We start from the raw sequence: 22184 nt of genomic DNA, 5'->3' as shown, positions 1-22184 counted from the left end.
AGCTAAATACAGAGTGTTGTTATCTAGATTATATACACTTAATCAAATAACAACTTATTAGCCTCTTTAGTTTACTGACGGATGGGCGGACAGTGGAGTCTTAGTAATAGCCCAGCGTAAGGATGTATTCTATACAGTGATGGGGACTTCGTAAATTTTTGGGTCAACCACTCAACCTTAAGGTGTGAGGGGAAGTAGGTGGAGAGGAAAAACCACCGAATTTTTATGAAAATCCGGCGGTCTGTTTCAAAAAATTCCTCTGGAGTCCGGAGCCTATAAATGGCTCGTGGTACGTTGTGCTTATTAAACTCATATAAACGCTGTATGTGCAAGCGTCCATAGGCTACGGTGACCATTTATCATCAGACTGGGCGTGCACTTGTTTACCACCGACGATATTTTTTTGACAACCCTGACCCTACCGGGTTGGTCGCGTATTTTGTATGAAGCTTCCCGCTACGCTGTGGTATTAGGGTTATATGTGGACTATATGGTGATTTTTCTCCTAACTGGCAGTTAGGAGAACAATCTTTAATCTATACTAAAAAAAAACATACCATATTGATTGTCACTTTTCTGAAGTTTTGGTAGATATTGTCGTAAAGGACGTAAAAGATGGGTGGAAGTAATTCGATTCCCAAGTCATTACGAGAACTTACAATGGAGTGCATTGCTAGAATATTAAGTAGAAATCTTAATTCTTACTTAGATGAAAATAATGAATACGATTTTGATGATAAAGTAAGTTTTTTCACCGCTTATCATTTGTTACCAAATTTGAGATCATATAGTTGCAGCGTGATGTCAAATTGGTGTCATCGGAATGAAAAGCACGGGCTCCATATTATAATACTTATTATACCGATATTGTTAATGTTATTTCATGACACTTATTGTTTTAGATTATAAATTTTCGAGGATGGGTTCGGAATCTTGGATTGCCAGAAGTTTTACGGAAAGAGCTATTTTTAAAGTCATTGGCGTCATTTCCATCAAAAGAAATTAATTTAGATGAAGAATGGTTGACCGTCAACAACATTTGCTCCAGATGCGGTTATAGGAATTATGACCAGTGCGACCCCAATTTTCCGAATTGGCGAGAGGTTAAAGAATTATTTTGCCCTGAATGTACGTGTGAAATGTATAAAAAAAAACAACCTTTTGTTAATATGTTGTTTTATTTAAGTACACGAAGAATAATATTTTTTGTTACAATTACATTACTGTAAAAAAAGCCAATAAAAATAATACTTGCATCGTTTTTTAATGTTAACATTATTTTTTTATGCAAGTATTTGCAAGCAGTTCTCAATATCTCATTATTAAGAATTGAGGTATTGCAATGTTATTAAAAGAACATCCTATATCTGACTAAACGTCATAATGACGTCACCGGCACCAAAGTTGCGGTACATACCCTGGCGGCAGTGGTGTGATGCGTCCCTGGACGCCGAGCGCGACGCCCGGGAAGATGTACGAGTTGTTGCCCTGCCCCGTATGGTACTCCTTGTTGCCATGCTTCACTGGCGGGAACGGAGATCCGGACGCGTACACGCATTTACCCTGCAACGATGAAACCAAGCTTTTACTCGTATGCGAGTTTTTATTTCTCGCACGAATGTAAACGTTTTCGTACGATAATCGCCTGGCGATTGTCGTATACGATAATGTCATACGAGTTTCTCGACCAAAACGGGCGAGAAACTCGTACCATCTAAATGGGGCTATAGCAGATTTCTCTTATTGTTCTTCATCATAGAAACGTTACGCCTCTGACACACGACTTCATTGTCAAATTTATGAGCAACAGGAGTAAAAAATAAATGTTCTTACATCAGTGTTGTCAAAAGCCGCCTGCGCGGTGCACTCCGCTTTGCTAGTGGGGTTCGAGAGCGCGAATATGACGGGCCTGTCAGTGTTCTTGGCCATCTGCTTCAGAATCTCCGGGGTGAATGTCCCGCCCACCGTCGAGCAACCTGAAAGAATCGTACTAGCGTGTTAATAATTTACTATACAGATCAGTGGCGTGGCGTGAAAATTTAAATTAATTTATAAAAAAAAACCCGTAGGGAATCGAGTTGTATAGATGCTACGCCACTGATACAGATACAACTCTTTAATGCTGTTTTTATTTTTTTTTAAACGCTCTTTCAACGTAGAGGAATGATTCAAAATTCAAGGTTAAACATAAAGTACATAAGTAGTAGGTTAAACGTAAATACGAAAGAACACAAGAAAGGAGAATTTCTTTCTTTGACCGACTTGTATCTATCTTTGTCGTGCAGGCGTAATTATGTTGCTGTCCTGCCTATGTAGCAGGGGGAAATTAGCTAAAATTACGGCATAATTAATGGAAGGTTTTTTTTAAATTGAAATATGTACGTTATAGACCGAAGTTATTTTTCATCAACCCTCCCCACTCCTCCCTCCTCTGCGTCACCCCTCTACCCTCCCTTAAAGTGCCGAAAATGCGGTTTTTCTCGATTTCTGACAAAACTGTTGAAGATACAGAAAAAGCGCGTAGGAACGAAGTAATCCTTAATAAATTTACTACAAATCATTCATTAACACTTTGGTTCTAGCACTTATAGTTTACGCGTGATCCGTCACGAAAGTTGGTCCTTTGCTGCAATCTTCTTTAGTGAATGTTAAGTTTTCGCCCAAAATGCATACGAAATCGTCGAAATTTGTTCGATATAACTAAAATATTGTAACTCATGACTAAAATAAAATTAAGGGGGAAAAATCACTACCATGGGTGGAATTTCCAATACGTCTTGGAATTCCAGTAACTATTTAAGACGTAATATTTTCACAGTAGTAGTCGCTAGGAGTACCATTGATCTATATAGTGTATCTATGACTGGGGATGAGCTTTTGGTAGCTGTTGGTAGAGCCCTGGAGTATCAATCCAGTAGCCGTGAGTTCAAGTCCCACCCATGGTAGTGATTTTTCCCCCTGAAATTCATTTTCAGTTTATAATATTTTAGTAATATCAAACAGATTTCGTAAGCAATTTGGGAGAAAACTTAACATTCACTAAAGAAAATTGCAGTAAAGGACCAACTTTCGTGATGGATCACGCGAAACCTATAAGTGCTAGAACCAAAGTGTCAATGAACGATTTGTAGTAAATTTATCAAGGATTACTTTTTTCCTACACGCTTTTTCAGTATCTACAACGGTTTTGTCAGAAATCGCGAAAAACCGCATTTTCGGCTATTTAAGGGGGGGAAGAGGGGTGACGCAGAGGGGGGAGGGATGGGGAGGGTTAATGAAAAATAACTTCGGCCTGTAATGTACATATCCCAATCAAAAAAAATCTTCCATTAATTATGCCAACATTTTCATACATAACTTTCCAGAAGCAACGGACTAATGATGCTGCACTCAATAACAATGCAAACGGGATAGTAATATCAGATAGACAGAACTTACGGAGCAATGTACGTAAACGTTTGTGATTAGCTCTCTTTAGTTAGGTTATATTTTTAGATCAGCATTTTGATATTAGTACGTAAATTAAACTATTTCCTTTACCATGCCATATAATAGAAATACACAAAAAAGAATTGAAAGCCAATAAGATATTCTGATTCTGATGATTCAAAGTAAGACGTCCAGTTTAATTGAATTCTAGTGGTAGGACAAAAAGGCCGGTTGCTCTGAATTAACACATCAATGTAAGACATCTCTCAGTCCATTAACCACGCTCTAGTTTCAACAAAGATGTCTTACACCTGTATTGACACAACTTGTTAAACAGGTAGGATAGGAGGTTGGAGTAACTAAAATGTTTTATAAACTGCCATACGTATATTGACAACACCACTATCCGATTCAGCTGGTGGTTTAGCGGCAGCGATATCTTAAACAATCTTATTATTACGTATCCTCACTACTTTTAAAAAATCTCGTATCTCACGCTGTTCCTCAAAGTTAAAACGCAGTAAGTCTATAAATGCATTCCACACATACTTACTACAATTTTCTTTTCATTGACAAACGAAGATACAAGTTTTTTTAAAAGTAACTAGTGACGATATTTTGTATGTTTCACATACGAGTATAATATGATTTTTATAAAATTATACCGAAAAAATCCGGTTTCACACCTACCACGGAGACGAATCATAACTCATAACTAGATTTTTCCGCAATTTTATCAGTGCCAGCACTATTTTAAATTTATGTACGTAGGTGTAGCTAATATTGGGTGATTGTAGAAAATGCCGTTCCAACATAACGACTAAAACAACCGACGACATTAAACACGCGGCCTGCCGCTGCACCATTCTATTAGGACCCTGCCTTCGCGCTTAGTAGACAATAGTCCATTAATATCAAACAGATAACTGACATATAGACAGCATACATTAATGCTATTCACCGTTAAGACATCTAGGCTCGATCTTTACGGCAGCGGCAGCAAAGAACAGGCTCGACGATCTTTCCGAATGCGGTCGCTGCGACGGCACTCCGCCATCGCACTTTGTGGACTGGAGCCCATAATATTGAACAAACGACTGGGGTCATCATCATCATACATTTGTATTTAAATGACACTCACCAATAAGACAGCTGGGCTTGATCTTCGCGACAGCAGCAGCAAAGTCCTTCATGGGTTCGATGTTTTTGCCAAACGCGGTCGCGTGCGACGGAACTCCGCCCTCGCGCTTAGTGGACAATAGTCCATCAATATCGAACATGTACACGCGGTCGCGCGCTTGCTGCTCCGTCAAGCCTTCTTGCATCATCGCGGCGCAAGCCAAGTGTGCGATGCCGTTGGAGGCCTGTGGAGTTGGTAGTTTGTTATGGCTCAAATTAATGCAAATGCGAATGGGATGGTAAATGATATTCCTTAGCAATATGCGGATTATTGGATACGCAAACATATTTTACAAGGCTAAATAAACTCGTAAAAATGACAGATCCAAGACATGACTAATGCGGTCATGCTAATCCGATGCTACATACACGTCCTGCACCTCCAATGTATTGAATGACGGAACTGTTGACATTCCGCCTTTTTTGCTTCTCCGTGAACTTGGTACTAATAACAATTAAATGTGAATTCTGTAGAGCTGTTTGATTTTTATTTCGAGTGTTAAGCTGCGCATAACCTTTTTACGGTTCTCAATACTCATAGACAAATTTAATAAATTTTAAAGCCTAGATATCTATGGGGCAAAATATGATCTAGGTTAAAGTCTGGAGAGGAACTGCAAATAACCGAGATTGGAAGCCAGCAGTGTCTCGCTGATAAGAATTATACCTTGGACTTTTAGGTATTTAATAAAGTGTAAACAAACCGGAGCCGTCAAATTTGACAGATCCAGAGATAGTGAACCTATTAAGGCCAGAGTGAAAAACAAAATTATAGGTGGCTAATAAAATTGAAAAAAAAATTATATGCTATGTTAGACATAGCGATAGCACTTAGCACTAGCGACATAAGGAGCGTGAATGACCTTGACTTAGTAAGACGAATAGCGAGATTTTAATGGTATGATATTCATAAATGATTATTACGAGCAGGTACTTAAGAAAACTATGTTTATAGTAATTCCGATGACAAGGCTTTTAAAAGAACATAAGTTTACAGACAGGTAATACAAAAGAAATCATGACCGTAAGGCCTGATTTGGCGTGCGAAATCGCACGTGATTTTAGTTACATTGCGGGCTGTAGAGAATCGAATACCGCAATATAATAACTCGTATGCGAGTTCTCGTACCATCTAAATGGGCCCTAAGACTAAGGGGTTCACCGTAAGATTAAGGGGTACAAAAATATAAAAACATGTAGGTACCTTTTCTTAGCGCTAACGAGAGGATACGGACATTTTCTTCAAAACTCTTTTGAAAGCCATGATCAGCGAGTCATCAATAACATCTTTAAACTTAAGGCAAGAGTGAAACAACTAATAAGTAGAAAACTTACAGATCCTGCGCCAAGGAACATATAGATGTTTTCGCTGAGTTTTCTCTTGGTGATGCGCACGGCGGCCATAAGGCCCGCGACGGCCACGCTGGCAGTGCCTTGGATGTCGTCATTGAACGTGCAGTACTTGTTGCGGTACTTCTCTAGCAGGCGCCCGGCGTTCAGAAGCGCGAAGTCTTCAAACTGAAATACATTTGGTGCTGTAGTATTTGCTAGGTGAACTACTACTCACTTTATAGGCTATTCTATGTCAAAGCGTATGGAATCAAATTAGTTCCATGCCGCTAGCATTAATGTTTGATATGTCCATAAGATAATGTGTATTGTCCACTCTTTCACGCACGTTGGTAATATCAAAGTATCTTACAGAACTCCGGTATATAAAGTACTAGCTTTTGCCCGCGGCTTCGCACGCGGTAGAAAGAGACAAAAAGTAGCCTATGTCACTCTCATCCTTTCAACTGTCTCCACTTAAAAAAACATGTCAATTCGTCGATCCGTTTGGCCGTGAAAGACGGACAAACAAACAGACACACACACTTTCCCATTTATAATATTAGTATGGATAAGCTTTTCACAAGTATAAACTGACAACAGTGGACCAGGGGCCCGTTTCTCGAAAGGTACAAGCCTTGTATTACAAGTGCGCGAACTGTCAAATCGTATGGGTTGTCATGGAAACACACTTGTAATACAAGGCTTGTACCTTTCGAGAAATGGGCCCCAGGGAGTTTCTCGAAAGGTACAAGCCTTGTATTACAAGTGAGTGAACTGTCAAATCGTATGAGTTGTCATGGAAACACACTTGTAATACAAGGCTTGTACCTTTCGAGAAACGGGCCCCAGGTTTTTCGCATTAATCTAGCTGGTGTGTGCCAAACCCATTCATATTAAACTGTGTCCTATACTTAAATGTCGAAACCTTAATATCGTTGAAAGTTCAACGAGAGAGCTACACAATTCAAATAAACTATTTGGTGGGCATCTGCCTTTCTCTAACACAAATGCAAAATGCTTAACAGAAAAAGAAACACTTGGAAAATTGTATGATTTAACATTTTCCGTTGCCCTTGCCAATATGATTAAAAAGTTATCTAATCGTTATAAATCACGATAAATCACTATCGACTATCTTAGAAATACCACCAACTATATACCACGGCGTTATCGGACTAGGCTTATTATATGATAAATATTGTAATAAACGAAATCCAAATAAATCTTGCAAATTGTGGAAACAAGTCTATCTTAATATAAAGGAGCCTGACGATGGCGAATCGCAACGGCCGCGGCCTAATTTTCAATTAATAACATCATAGACTAGAGCCTAAACAATGCGTTTACTTCGACGTGCAAGTGTGCCATTGCTAAAATGTGCACGAACTCTGGACAATCGATTCTACAGAAGTTTTTTTGTCATAATCAAGGCATGTTTATCCCTAAATATTTTTATTATGACGTCAAACGACTTCAAATGCATAACATTGAACGACTTATCTTACAGATTATCAAGTAGGTACCGTGACTGTCCAAGCAAGTAACTACTTATACGGATAAAACATATTATATTATATCACTCTTATCGTTATCACAACGATTGAATCTACACGTGAAGGTGATAATTTAAAATAACTGAAATCACACGTTGTTATGTACACAAATCACCTGCAAAGTCATATCAGTTTATCTTTCACTATTGTTTGAAAACGTGCTCTCAAACAATAGCGTAAAGTTTAGATTCTTTTACAAGGTCATTACCATCTGTCATAGCGTGAATGAACGTTTATGTAACATCCTTTGCAGTACGTCATTCTTTATTACGTTAGACAGACCCGCCCGCACGCTTTATTTGGTTAAAATATTAGATACGGTCAGGTAACATTTGCGCAAACCCTTGAGCTTGACACGTGAAGATTGTACTATTTAAGATTGAGATCGTCTCGACACAGAGTGAGAAATAAAGAGTAAAGAGAAATGTCAGCACCTTAAACTTACCTGCAGCAAGGTATTTTGTCCGTATCTCTTTACACAGGCTTCCATGAATTCGTCGATAAAATCGTCATACTCCTTACCACGTACACGTTTCTGTCTCAGACCGATGTAAAGGGGGTCTTCTAGGAGATCCTACAAAAATAATTTACTGGTTTCAAAACTTTTGCTTAGATAGGAGATCAATAACATAAGTCAAAAGTTACATAATATAACGGAAGCAAAAGCGTCTCACCGATTAGTACATGTCTTAATTATCGTCACCTTAATATAAAAAGATACTATTAGTTCATCATAAAATAAATACAGCATTTATTTTAAGTACCTGGTTGTTGGTTCCAACGTCCAAGGTGATGGGCAAACACTGATGTGGTTTAATGCCGGCTAGGGCAGTGTAAAGTGACAGTTTACCCACAGGAATGCCCATGCCATAAGCTCCAAGGTCGCCGAGACCTAAGATTCTTTCACCGTCAGTGAATACAATGGCTCTCACGTCGGGTTCAGGCCTAAAATCATATAGAATTAATTTTCATGCATCCTTATGATATCTGCTTAATCATAACGAAGAAATTGGAATCATTGTTTTCCTTGCGATTTTTGAGAGTAATACAGCGCACTATATCTGATGCGTCGGACGATGAGACGCGATGTGACAGTTCCCAAAGTTTATTTGGATAGAATTTAACAACAAATGTAAAAAAAATATATATTTTACCTTATTTTTATAACTAAATATTACACCTCGAATGAAATCAATGCGCTAAATCTACTTCGAAAAACATGATATGACCACTGTTCTATTATCGGTACCATAATTAAACGCGCAAAGTATGTAGTTTCGTTCAGCAACATTAGCACACTTACCAGTTTCTAAGAATGTTGAAAATATGTCCTTTATCGTTAATTGTAATGAACAGACCTCTTGGTCTTCTGTAGATGAGGCCAAATCTCTGGCAAGCTAAACCCACGGTCGGCGTATAAACAATCGGCAGGTATTTCTCAACGTTCTCCGAGAGAAGCCTGAAGAAAAGTTTCTCGTTCCTGTCCTGTAATATTTTAAAAATAGTGTGTAAAAGGGTTTCTAGACGTTCGAACCATATTATTATCTATTTTTATGTCCAATATTTTAATTGATTATAAAAATGTAAAAAAAATGTCATGATCATGAGTCTTTTCAAACGTTTCTGTGATAATTTTTTACACTCCTAATTAACCTTTTAACCGCTTTGATTTTTTTTCATCGAGCATGCTCGTGTCGGCGGCAGGTACGAAATTACACAAAGACTTGTCTTATTTATCAGTCGTTCGTGAAATGAGCTGGATTATTCTTATATATCAGACTATGGCGGTTAAGGAGTCAATAATTATACCTAATAGTCTCTAGTCATTATACGTAATCGACTAGCAGTTGTTAGATAAATCAGTAATACACAATTGTCGGTATGTGCGACATAATGTGCCTATTATCATAAACATCCATAAAATTTTATAATCGATTCTGTAAGCTTCAGAAGATTGACCATTATACTGTTGGTTAACTGTTAATAAAGTAAATACTTAAGTGAGTAATAAATCAGGTTTTACCTCCACCGCAACATCTACTTTATGTATTCGTGCATTGGGTATTTTATATTCTGAATGCCGTCAGATATATATCAACAATTTAACAAAGATATTGTAGAACAGGAAGGAAAATTAATAAGTTCTTTCAGCATAGTATTGAATGTATTATCATCATTTTTATCGTAAATGGTTTAGTTAGATAATAGACATAGTTTAAGGAGTACTTTGTTTGTTAATGGTAAGACAAACCATTAGTGGATTGCGCCAAAGGTACAACCAAAATAATAATAAATTAACTCAATATAAAAATAATCGTTCAATGATTGTGTCATAACTGTCATAAGCATACCATTGACTTCCTTGAATATAACCCACACCGTTGTTTAATAACGACCGCACAACTGTTAGCTCTCCTGCCACCACGGCCACATCCTTAAAAACAAAATGATAAAGTAATGGTACCTTGATTACTCTTAGTCACCTGTAACTCGACGAGGTAGAGATATTTGTTCAAATTGTCCTCGTATCTGTCTATAGAAATCCTGCAGATATCCAGTTGTTCTTCTTGCGTTTTGAACTTGGCTGCTAAGAGGCCATGGATGCCAAGATATTGTCGTTCTTCTAAGGTGAAGGCGAGGCCCTAGAAGTAGAAAAAAGTAACTAGTCTTACTTAAATCACCTAGGTACTTACAAAGCTTACTGCTTAAAAGCATACAACATTTATTAGAATCGCTACAGACCATCTGTTCCGAGGAAATTAATTATATATTTACCTACTCATAAATAACTAAAGTCCCAAAGCCAATAATGGGGAAAACTTAAGTCCTAACATAACTATGGCTGAAAGGGGATAAAAAGTATGAATGACGTTAACCTAACCACTTACACGCGTATATTATCAAAACTTTTAAAATTACAAAACCAATTTCAAAACGCGTGAGTAGGTATTTTTTTTTAAATATTTCTGTCATTACTGATACTAATATTGATTCTAAACCAGAATTGAATGTTAGACACATTCTATTCTAGTTTAGCATTCTCAGTTCTTCCGCCTAAATAGTCTATTAAAACCAAGGTCAGCAGGCCTAGCACATGATGTATGTCGCCGCGAGATAGACTACCTGTCCTTATGTCATTAATAGAATTAGACAAAGACGTGTCATCTATCTCGCGGCGACATACTCCCGCGGCCATCATGTGCTAGGCCTACTGGACGAGTTTAATTTTAAAACAGACTTCATTATCATTAAGTCTAAACTCACGAAACGTAACATAATATTACGCAATTCATAGAAAAACATTTCTAATATGTTAGATGCTATGTGCATCAAAACAACGATCAATGTTATTCAAAAGGGCAACACCCTCATACTTCTTCTAAACATCTGTCTCATCTCAACTAAGGTAGAACTAAGTTTACGACCTTAGATGACCTTGACTACGATATACAATATACATATACGATAGGTAGCTAGCTAGCTAGGTACGAAGGTGAGGGCACATGGATATATACGGTTAGTCAGGTGTTAACATTTCATTTAATTTACGTTCATGTCTCGGGTTTGAATTAGAAGATTTAGAAGTAACCTATCGTTTTATAGTAGCTGCATGCATCCACGTTTTAAATGTTTATATTTAACGCGCTATACATATATTCGTTTCGTTCTAGATTGCTCTTATTAGTTTTAGATGTTTTAAATATGTTATTTAGTATGATATTTGAATTATTAAAAAATTCCGACGTGGCAATTTGTGGACGAAGCGAGTAATATCGACCGGGAGCTCAGGGCGACTTTGGAGGTGGTCTTGAATGTAGAGCTGAATGATACGCAGTGGGTCCAGGCGGCTCTTCCCATACGATATGGTGGCCTAGGAATACGCGCGGTTGAGGGATTAGGACTAGTCGCGTTTCTTGCGTCGGCGCACGGGGCGGCGGATCTTGCCACTCGCATTCTCCCCTTAAATGGTGGCACTTCCGCGGTCCCGTTGGTTGCTGATGCATTAGCCAAATGGTCGGAAACTATCCCAGGCGATAAGCGTCCGGATAACCCAGCGATTCAAAAGCAGTGGGATGACTTGTGGAGCAAGCACGTCTACGATTCCTTATTGGGTGATGCATCGGATTCGGACCTGGCACGTCTTAAAGCTCTGGAGCGTCCGGAATCTGGGGCTTGGCTACACGCCCTGCCTTCGACTCAGCTTGGAACGCTCTTAGACAATGACTCTTTGAGAATCTCGACGGCTCTCAGGTTGGGGGCGAGGGTGTGCGAGGTTCATCGGTGCCGTTGTGGAATATTGGTGGGGGAAGATGGGCACCACGGCCTTAGCTGTCAGAGGTGTGCTGGCCGATTCCCGAGGCATCACTCTATTAATGAGATCGTGCGCCGAGCCTTAGTGTCGGCTAATGTGCCGTGCGTCTTGGAACCGCCAGGGTTGAGTCGCACCGATGGTAAAAGGCCGGACGGGCTGACCTTGGTCCCGTGGCGTAGAGGGCGCTGCCTTATTTGGGATGCAACTTGTGTCAGCACTTACGCTGCATCCCATTTGAGGCAGACTATAGGTTGTGCTGGCTCGGCAGCGGAGTCCGCGGCAAAGGCTAAGCACGCAAAGTACTCCGCGTTGGAATCGGCTTACGACTTTGTGCCGGTGGCGATTGAGACGGCGGGGCCTTGGGGCTCGGAGGCTCGCTCCTTTTTCAAAGAGTTAGGGCGTCGGTTGCGGGAGAGGGGCTGCGATCCTCGTTCTGGGTCGTATCTGGTCCAACAGGTCTCCATTGCCGTCCAGCGGGGTAATGCAGCGGGAATAATGGGGACTTTTGAGCCAGAAAAACATGTATGTACATATGTAACCTAAACACACACGTTACTCAAACTCCAAGCTCTAAAGGCGGAAGCGAGCTACAAACCTTACTTGAAAGTGTCAAAGATCGATGCTTTAATAGCGACTGCCATAAAATTGCGTTAAAAGTGCATTGTATTCCGTCGCATGACGTCTTTCATACTATAAATGCGCACATTTTAGCGATATGTCATACCCGCGAGATAAACTAATACAATACTTAATTAATACAATTAGAAAAGTACGGAAATACTGTCGAGCGAGATACTGTCGTCATGAGCGAATAGTTTTAAACTCACCTTGTTAAGACGAGGGTCTTTCAGATGATCTATTCCTCGAACCATGTTGGGGCATAATATGTCGCCGGTGACCTCGTGGTGTGCACGGGTCGGGGAAGAGCATTCGCCGATGGCAGGGCATTTCGCTAGGGCTAGTGCAAGCACCCGGGTTGGAAAACCGGAGCTTTTGTTGTGTCTGCAACAAATTATATAGGTACACTAAGTTGTCAATGCCAAGTTGTATAAAAAAACCGGCCAAGTGCGAGTCGGACTCGCGGTTTAAGAGTTACATACAGCAAAATAAAATATACCTACTTTCTTCGTTCAGTCATCACGGCTAATTACGCTTGACTGTAGATTTCTCAGTTTTCTTGTAATCTACAGCTTGGCAACTTCGTATATTTTTTTGAAAATTTAAACGCGAAGTAATTTCGAAGATAAGGGGGGAATGACAAAATCGGCTGTGACAGACGGACAGACAGACGCACGAGTGATCCTATAAGGGTTCCGTTTTTCCTTTTTGAGGTACGGAACCCTAAAAAAGTCCTAGAAGCCGGATTCCGAAACGGTGGTCTGAACAGTTCTCACTAGAGCAGACCAACGGTATAAATATCGCTGCATTACTCCAGGCTGCTGACCGTAGCAGATGGAGGCAAGCAGATGGCAAGCGGAAGAGGTCACAGTCACGTAGGGTAGCCAACCGTACTATATAATATAGTACTGTACTATATTTTGGCCCAGCGTACTATATTCTATATGAAACATATATAGTACGCAAAAATACTATATTTTTGAGGTCCATGCCAGTGGCGAATTTACACTAGGGTCAAGCCTCCAGGGGCGTCGTTTTTATAATGAAAAAAAAAAATTCGCGCTCGCTGCGCTCACGCTTTTATTTCTATTTAACCACCATTGTACATTTCATTACTTCGTTCTGACGTGAAAATATTGCAGTTACAAATATTATAAAGCCACCATTGTTTGCAAATATTTGTATTTTTTCCATGATATATTAAATAACGACATTTCTTAAGGGGATTCTCTACTCCGATGAGCTTCGATTTGAATCTATTGGTATTATGAATATTATGATAGTTTCTAAAGTATATCATATTAACAGCATCGTCTTTAAGCAAACTAGTATCCCATAATTACCTACTTCACAGCTCATTGATTCTGTGATATTTATCATCGAAGTTGAACTCTCGTATTTTAGGACCAAAACTGGTTTGTTGGTCAAAACTTTTGCCTTAATTAGTTTAAAATTAAAATCGCTTTTGCATTTTTATAAAAGTCTAGATTTCATTTAAGTAAAAATGTTTTTAAAACAATGTCAAAGTTCATGAAATAAAACTATGGAAACGGATTAAATCGCGTATAATCGCGTTAGAGGGGTCACAGATAGGATCAGCCACATCTTGAAACGGGCTTCTATTAAAACTTATTTCAAGCCTATGAAGAAGATGTCCCAATTCCTGAGGCCTGTGAAATGTCAAACTCCTCTACAAAGCGCGGGAGTGTACAGGCTAGACTGTGAGTGCGGCCTGTCATATGTGGGACAGACGAAACGAAGCATTTCCACACGGGTGAAGGAACACATAGCGGATGTCAAGCACCGTCGGCAAAGGTCTGCAGTCTCTGAACATGTCATGGATAAAGTCAATCATGCTATAAAGTTTGACAAGCCTCTGGTTCTCGCTAAGGAGAAGCGATATATACCCAGAATGTTGCGAGAGGCCATTGAGATCAAGAAATATCCAAACTTTAATAGAGAGGATGGCTTTACTTTACCACCGGCTTGGGATCCAGTAGTACATCTGATAATGGAACAAGCACGACGAAGGCTGTGAGGCATTTGTGTTGTATGGTGTTGGACATTTGCAGTTTGTTTTCTTTGTCAATTTTGTGTAGATTAATTGGTTAATTATTTTTTAACAGAGTAATGGTAAAATTTTTTTGAATATTGTATAACTAGCTTTATTAATAGTGTGTGAACCTGCCTTAGAAATCTAGATTATTTGTGGTCATGGTTCGTTAATATTTCTTGTAAGTGGGTAGCTTTTGCACATTTTAATTTTTCCTCAGTCACCCGTTGACCACGAACGCTGTAAAGAGTTCGAAACGTCGGGATGTATTTTAAATTCATTATACGCGATTTAATCCGTTTCCATAGTTTTATTTCATGAGTAACTATCGCGGTAACCGAAGACAATATAATGTCAAAGTTAATAAAAAATATAAATACAGGGGTATTCTTTTTTTTTTTTTTTTTCAAAATATGGGTCTTACAAATAGGGTGTTCTGCCTTTTCGCAGAACTGTTTTGGCCGAATTTCATTTGCCAACCAACACTTCGCCGAAGTTTAATTTTAAGAACTAACGTTTAGCAACTTATTGTATGGCAACTTTTCAATTGGTAGAATTATTGCAAAGCTAATAAAATTATTAAAATCCATCTAAACTTTTGGCAGACTTGTCATTTGTCAAATGTTTCACTTGCTCAAACAACTCTTGGACGAATAACGTTTCGCAACGAAACATTAGGCAAGTTACAATTAATTTCTAACATCATCCATTCGGATAGGGTAAGTATTTTTCTTCCCTGTTAGAAAGGAGCAAAGCAAAGTAGCTATTTTCTGTTCAAGGACTATGTTGCCAGTATAATTATATATAATAGAGTCAAGTTTGTGCGATGACGAGCGAAGCGAGGTGTTAGATTGACCGTGGGCAAATCGGAAAAAACTATTTAATGTAAAAAAAAATAACTAAACAATATTCAATATTCTTGTAAAAAAAGTAAGTAGGTAACTATTTAAATTAAAAGAATATTTATAGGTACATAAGTAAAAATTGCATCCCTGTAAAAAAATTTAGAAAGTGACAGGAGACTCAGAATTGCATATTTTTCGAAATACGCCATATATATTGTCGGTGTACAATAAAACATTTGATACATACAATAAACAACTAGTTATATATTACGCTAAGTAAAACATTCGAAGACATGAAAGTTTGCTTTTTTAAAAAAGGCCAAATGTTAAGTTGGTAAATGTGAGCTTGGCAAATAAAACAATAAGTATGATAAGTTGGGAAATGAACATTCGGCGGAATAAAATTCCGCGAAACGTGAGTTGGGAAGTGATATTCGGCCATACATCTTTCCACGATAAATAAGAGAACCAGCAGGCAAGTATGGTCGAACGATAAATGATAAAACATCTGCCGTCCCCATCGCACTTACAAATAGTGCTATAGGGACGGCCCGATGTTTTATCGTTTATCGCGCGACCATGATTGCCCTGCAATACAACACAAAACTTGTCAAAAATCGATGAAAACCGAGTGGAGCCCCTTAAAGTGAACAGAAAGGACGATTTCTACGACTTGTTTATTGATTATCTGTACCGTACTATATTTTATTTCGGTGTACTATATTTTTTACATGGAATTTTCTAAAATACTATATTTCCCTAAAAAAAAGTTGGCAACCCTACAGTCACGTCACAATCCACGATCCTCAGTAATGAGAGAGTGATGGAGAAAAGTTCTGGTATAAACATCTTGTACCTCTACTTGGCGATAAAATACAGAAGTCATTCCTAATTTCCATCTTGAATATCCTGCAACTAATATAATGCATGAATATCAACAATATGAGTACTTTCAATCGGCGAATGTGTATCTCACACTAGGTCTCTATGCATCAAGTTGTTGCAGATCTCGAGATTACCGTGAAATCCGGCTATTAACTAATTATCAATAAATCGTATCATTTCGTTCTAAGTATCTAATTTGGACTAGTAGCTATGATCTCTGAGTACCTACACACAGCGCATAGCGTAGCTAAGCATACATACAACAAAGAAAATCGATAGAACCTCACAGGAAAATTCAATGTCAGCTTGTTCAAACTGTAGCATTATCTCATGCGCCTTGTGAACTGTCTTGGGGTTTCCCCCGTACATTCATTGGTAGCCAGTGGTTTAAGTCGAAATCGCAATCTAAAATTAGTAATTCGGACGAAAAAAGTAGCTTTGAAGTACCTATAGCGTTGAAAGTCAACATGAAAACAGTAGTCGATGAAAAAGCGTCAATCAGATAACTTACAGCAGCGTGAACGTAATTGACTTAGATACCTATTTTAAAAAAAAGCAATCATGATTTACATTTTTTTTCTTATACCTATTATATATTCCTCGTTAGGCAGGTGCAGGTATTCTTATCACCAGGGAGCGTACTTTTCGTGCCGATGACATCAATTTGACGTCACGCTCCATATAGGGTGATCACAAATTGTTTTATTGTAAATTGTTAATCATTAGTCATTAATCATTTTAACCTCCTGAGTCCCGGGCCAATTTTTCCGATTTTGAATTTGGAACTTTCTTTTATTTGTTTAAGAGTTCAAAACTCGAATTTAATTTGTACTTGTACAAGTACGCGGGGACTCAGGAGGTTAAGTTATGAATTTCTTTGTATGGTAATGAATGCAAGAAGGATGGTGTGCTTTACGTTAGAGATGAATTCTCTTTTCTACGTATTTATTGTAATGTGTTGTCACCTAACAATACTATTTAATTAAATTTGTGTATAAAAAAATATAGTTTCACATTTCAAGTAGGTAGGTATTATTTATGCCACATGTAAATGGACTACTGTATTTGAAGTACACGATTAAAATGATTGACGACTAATGATTATCTAATAATTTACAATAAAACTATTTGGGATCATCCTATACGGAGCGTGACGTCAGATTAATGTCATCGGCATGAAAAGTACGCTCCCTGCTTATCACTATCAAGTAATATGCTATGTAGCGCGAAAAGATTTGCCTTCGTATTGTTACGAACGTATCATGCTAGTTCAGTCAATGTCAGTACATCTTGTACTGAGACTCACTGAAATAGCATGACACGTTTGTATAATAAATACGAACGTTTCCGGAAAAATACAAAGGAAACCCTTTTCGCACTACATCTGTATGCTAGTACGCTATCAATAATATCGTCTTTTGGGAATCTGAAATCTTACCGTAGGTAGGTAAATAACATTTTATAGATCACCGGTGTAGGAAAGTTTAAATAGGCATAGCATATGTAGAGTTGTAGACGTATAGTCGGGAATCAAAATAAGAAAGCGTAAACGAATGTCTAGATTAGTGTAAAAATACTAAAAATATCCACGCCACTGATGACTAACAGGTGAAAATAACGTTTCATGACGATATGTCGCGGTTTGACGGCTTGCCTCAAATTCATGCGCGCCAAATTTTTTCGCTGGCGAATTGTTTACGTTGTTGCGCACGAGCCAAGTCATAGCCACATAGGAAGGTACTCTTACCGTTGGTCAGATTATAAACGTCACGCACAGTAATGGGCTCCTTGGAGCGACGACATGTGATTTTCAATCTATTGTCGCCGAAGTAGATGCAACAAATTTGATCAATCCATCAAACGCAACGGCATCGTAAGAGCTAATGGCTAGGGGGGATATGATTTATTTCGACGCCAAATTTAGAGGTTACTCTTAATGGGCCGATACCTATATGTTGAAGGTTTCCGTTCTGAAATCCAGGTTTTAGGGAAGACGGCATAGTCGTATGCATAAGTTGCATAACAAACCAGCCTTGTATGATCGCTAAAGCGCAAAACACACAGAGCTATGTGCCAACACCGATCGCGGCAGCAAGCGGCCTCGACCGGATTGAAATTTTGTATCACGGTATTCTGAACTATTCACGGTGTAGGTAATCCGCCTCAAGCGGACATACGACACCGCTCTTCCGCCGTTACGCTAACCTAACCGTAACTCTGTAGGACCCGTGCATAACAAACTCTTGAGTTCTTATTGAGTGCATCAGGAACATTTACAGTAGATGGTAACAAGGTTACCTAGTCAACCTTAACAATAAGATGATTAGATGACTGACTGTTGCGGTGATACCACTACCCTATCAATATCATAGAACAAAGTAAACCATGGTAGTCGGATATCATTTAAATGTGGGACTAATGACTATATCCTGTAACTAGCATTTGTAAATGAGTAAAAACTATAGTGTGCTTTATGTAGTTAACCTAAATGTAGGCACCTAAATAAAGGAGCATTGAGTGCAACATATTGAAGTATGCGCAAATTAGACATTAGCCTGGTTATGAATGACAATATTAGCCTTCATTTTAGCACCAAATTAGTTCTATAGACTGGACATAAAAATAGCCTAAACTTATACAGGCCAAATATTCATGAATCTGCATATCACATTTTACCGATAATCACATTTTCAAAATTTATTTTTGGAGTTTTCAACTTTTCAGTAACAAAAAGTTTCAAATTCAAAAACAAAAGAAATGCTTCCTGGAAGCTGCTAACCTCTTGATTCCTGACTTTATAGTATTTTATGCAACTGGTGGTTAAAAGAGGTCAAAAAAGGTGAGTGGCGTGGGTAACAATTTGAGGCGAAGCCGAAGTTAAACACCGTTGCATACAATACTTTTTCTACGACCAAGCACTTATTTTGAAAGAAAATTATAAATCAACAAATACCTACTTTCAGTCATCTTAGTTATTCTAATAGTGGACCGCCTACCATTTTGAATATGCAGTTTGAGTGCAAACATGAAAATAAAACTATGGTATGGTTCTTTGAAGCCTGGCCACTAAGACGAATCGAGCCGAGTTGAATCGAGTTCTCATACATTTGAATGCGATTCGACGAGTCGCCAATGAACGCAGCAGAAAACGAAGGAGTCTCGACTCTGCGAATTGGTTTGTTAAGTTGGTAGCAATGTATTTACTGAACTGTAACAGCTATATCGTGCTACTGCTACTATATGTTTTCAGGGTATAGACTAGATAGACTTGTCCTGACATCTTTTATGTAGGGTTTTAAAGTTCTATGCACGACCTTGTAACTCACGAATAACAGTACGGGAGTAGAAATAGTTATTTGTTATACAAGGGGGCAAAGTTGTATTTTAACGCCGAGTGTGGAATTGAAAAACGAGCAAGTGAAAGGATTCTATATTTGAACCACGAGCGAAGCGAGTGGTTCGAGAATAGAATCCTGAACTTGCGAGTTTTTTAACATACGAGAAGTAAAATACATTTGCACCCGAGTGTAACACAAAACTTTTCCCCTCACTATAGCGAGGAAACTACAATGCAAAAAATGCGTTTATCACTGCTTCCAGTAGTTCCACAGGTGGTAAATAATCTTTATTACTAGATTCAACTACTTTTATCAATTTTAAAGCAGTTAGTTTGACGTTATTGAAGGTCAAATTACTTTACCCACTAGTGGATAAAATGCGTTTTTACCCGCTGGTATTAAAGGACAAAACACGTGTTTCCGAGCTAGTGAGGGGAAAAAATATATATTGTATGCCTAATCTATCTTGTTTATTTACAAAATACACACCCTTCTAAAATAGATTTCTTATCAGGACAACAAATTTTATTAGTAAACAGTTGTTACTGAGTAAACAGAGCACATAGTTTAAAAATATTAGTTTTACAGGTACTATATTTGAAATCTCAGTGAATGGTTGCCAGCACAATAAGTTTGGGACTAGCTATTAATAAACATAGCTACTGGCAGTAATATTCGCCAATCATCATTAATACTCATTTGGTTTTGTAATTCAAGTGCGAATGAGTTATGACCAGTGTTGCGTTGAGTTTTTTAGATTCTGCTAAATTACCATGTTACATTTTAAGTGCATTATGAAATTCATAAGAACTCATGAATTTAGAATTTTAGATATAGATGTTTGTCAGATGAAAAGGAACATATCGTCACTACTTTTTAAAAAAACTTGTATCTTCGTCTGTCAATGAAAAGAAAATTGTAGTAAGTATGTATGGTATGCATATAGACTTATAAAATATATATAATAAAATAAATAAAAAGCCTTTTATTTCCTGTTATTATGTACAATGAAATCTTTGCTATTTGTTAGTAATTGTTAGTTTTTTTCTCTAGTTCTAATTTAGTTTTTTGTTAGTGATTACATTTATATTTTAAGTAAGTTTACAATTAAATCTTTTCATCTTCATATAGACTTACTGCGTTTTAACTTTGAGGAGCAGTGTGAGATACGAGATTTTTTCAAAGTAGTGACGATATGTAGATTTTGTATTAAAGAACCTAACTAAGCAAATGAGTGTTTTTTCTAAAGGATTTATTTCTATATGTCAACAGAGGTTATTTTTATCTATTTCTTCCTAGGGAAATAAACCTTGTTGACTTATAGAAATAAGTCCTTTTGAAAAGACACTACTCAAATGTAGTCTTTGACTTGCCAACAGTTGCATTTGTTGTTGTTGTAGTCCTAAGGCACCCCAGAGGTGCAAAGGGCCTTCACAAGCTCGCGCCACGCCTTTCTATCTTCAGCGACCCTCGTGGCCTCGCTCCAGCTTAGACCAGCCGCTCGTAGCTCATTTTCGACGGACCGCTTCCATGAGTGAACAGGGCGCCCGGGGCCACGGCTTGCATTCTGCGGTTTCCAGTCGAAAGCAATACTCGCATTATTTCTTCCCCCTCTCCGAAGAGTGTGTCCAATCCATCTCCATTTTCGTGTCGCGATTTCCTCGTCAATGGGTGTTTGCTGGCATATACTCCACAGGTCTTGATTTCGGATAGTGTTTGGCCAGAAAACGCGAAGGATCGACCTCAGGGACTTGTTGACGAATACTTGGAGCTTTTTCGTTAGGCCCTTTGTCACTCTCCACGTTTCGCAGCCAAACAGTAGCACAGATTTCACTATGGATTCGAAGAGGGAAAGTTTGATTCGACGCGTGAGCACATTTGACTCCCAGACGGCCTTTAACTGAGCAAACGCAGCCTTCGCCTTTTTTATTCTGCTGTCGATGTCGTCGTCCGCTCCACCTTTGTCAGTCAACACGCTCCCTAGGTACATAAACTTGGACACCGAGTCTAGGCTCTCGCCCCCCAGTGTCAGCGGATCCGTTGAACTTGACTTCACACGCATGCTGACTGTTTTGCGTTTGTTAATTCGCAGGCCCATTCTGTCCGCCTCTTCCTGAAGACTTTCAAGTTTAGCTTCCAGATAAGCAAGAGTAGGCGAAATTAACACGATGTCGTCCGCGTAGTCCAAGTCTTCCAGAGCGTTGGTGTCCCATGGTATACCTCTCGGCGTCGATACCACATTGCGCATGACGTCATCTAGGAGGATCACAAATAAAAGCGGCGATAAGAGGCATCCCTGTTTTACTCCGGCTGTAATGTGTATTGGCGCTCCGAGCTCTTTCTCATGTACTACCCTGCATGTGCTATCTTCGTATAAAGAGCGTATTATCCGTATGATGCAGGCAGGGATACCCTTCCTGCCCAAACTTGCCCACAGCGCGGTCCACTTCACCGTGTCAAAGGCCTTTTCAAAGTCAACAAAAGCTAAGAACAGCTCCGTTTGCCATTCGACACATTGTTCTATAAGGATGCGTAGGGTGTTGGTGTGGTCTGTGCAGGAGCGACCCGGGCGAAATCCTGCCTGCTCTTCGCGTAGAGTGTCAGCTACTTTTGGCGCGATGCGATTAAGCAAAACTTTTG

The 22184-nt window shown here is 38.8% G+C and overlaps 1 protein-coding gene across 1 annotated transcript in view; it reads right to left on the bottom strand.

The window, feature by feature from the left end:
* LOC125236950 (NADP-dependent malic enzyme-like) overlaps window positions 1-22184 on the bottom strand; it is a 30019-nt gene that overhangs the window by 5663 nt on the left and 2172 nt on the right. The window contains 10 exon segments of the mRNA XM_048143869.1: window positions 1418-1446; window positions 1449-1563; window positions 1834-1976; window positions 4571-4793; window positions 5944-6126; window positions 7939-8067; window positions 8258-8438; window positions 8797-8978; window positions 9977-10135; window positions 12633-12807. Of these exon segments, the coding sequence (XP_047999826.1) occupies window positions 1418-1446; window positions 1449-1563; window positions 1834-1976; window positions 4571-4793; window positions 5944-6126; window positions 7939-8067; window positions 8258-8438; window positions 8797-8978; window positions 9977-10135; window positions 12633-12807 (1519 nt within the window).

This window comes from Leguminivora glycinivorella, chromosome 2 (genome assembly GCF_023078275.1).
Source record: "Leguminivora glycinivorella isolate SPB_JAAS2020 chromosome 2, LegGlyc_1.1, whole genome shotgun sequence".
Classification (NCBI taxonomy): Eukaryota; Metazoa; Arthropoda; class Insecta; order Lepidoptera; family Tortricidae; genus Leguminivora; species Leguminivora glycinivorella.
Note: the sequence above shows the minus strand (reverse complement) of the source record. Positions and strands in the feature narration are given on the sequence as shown.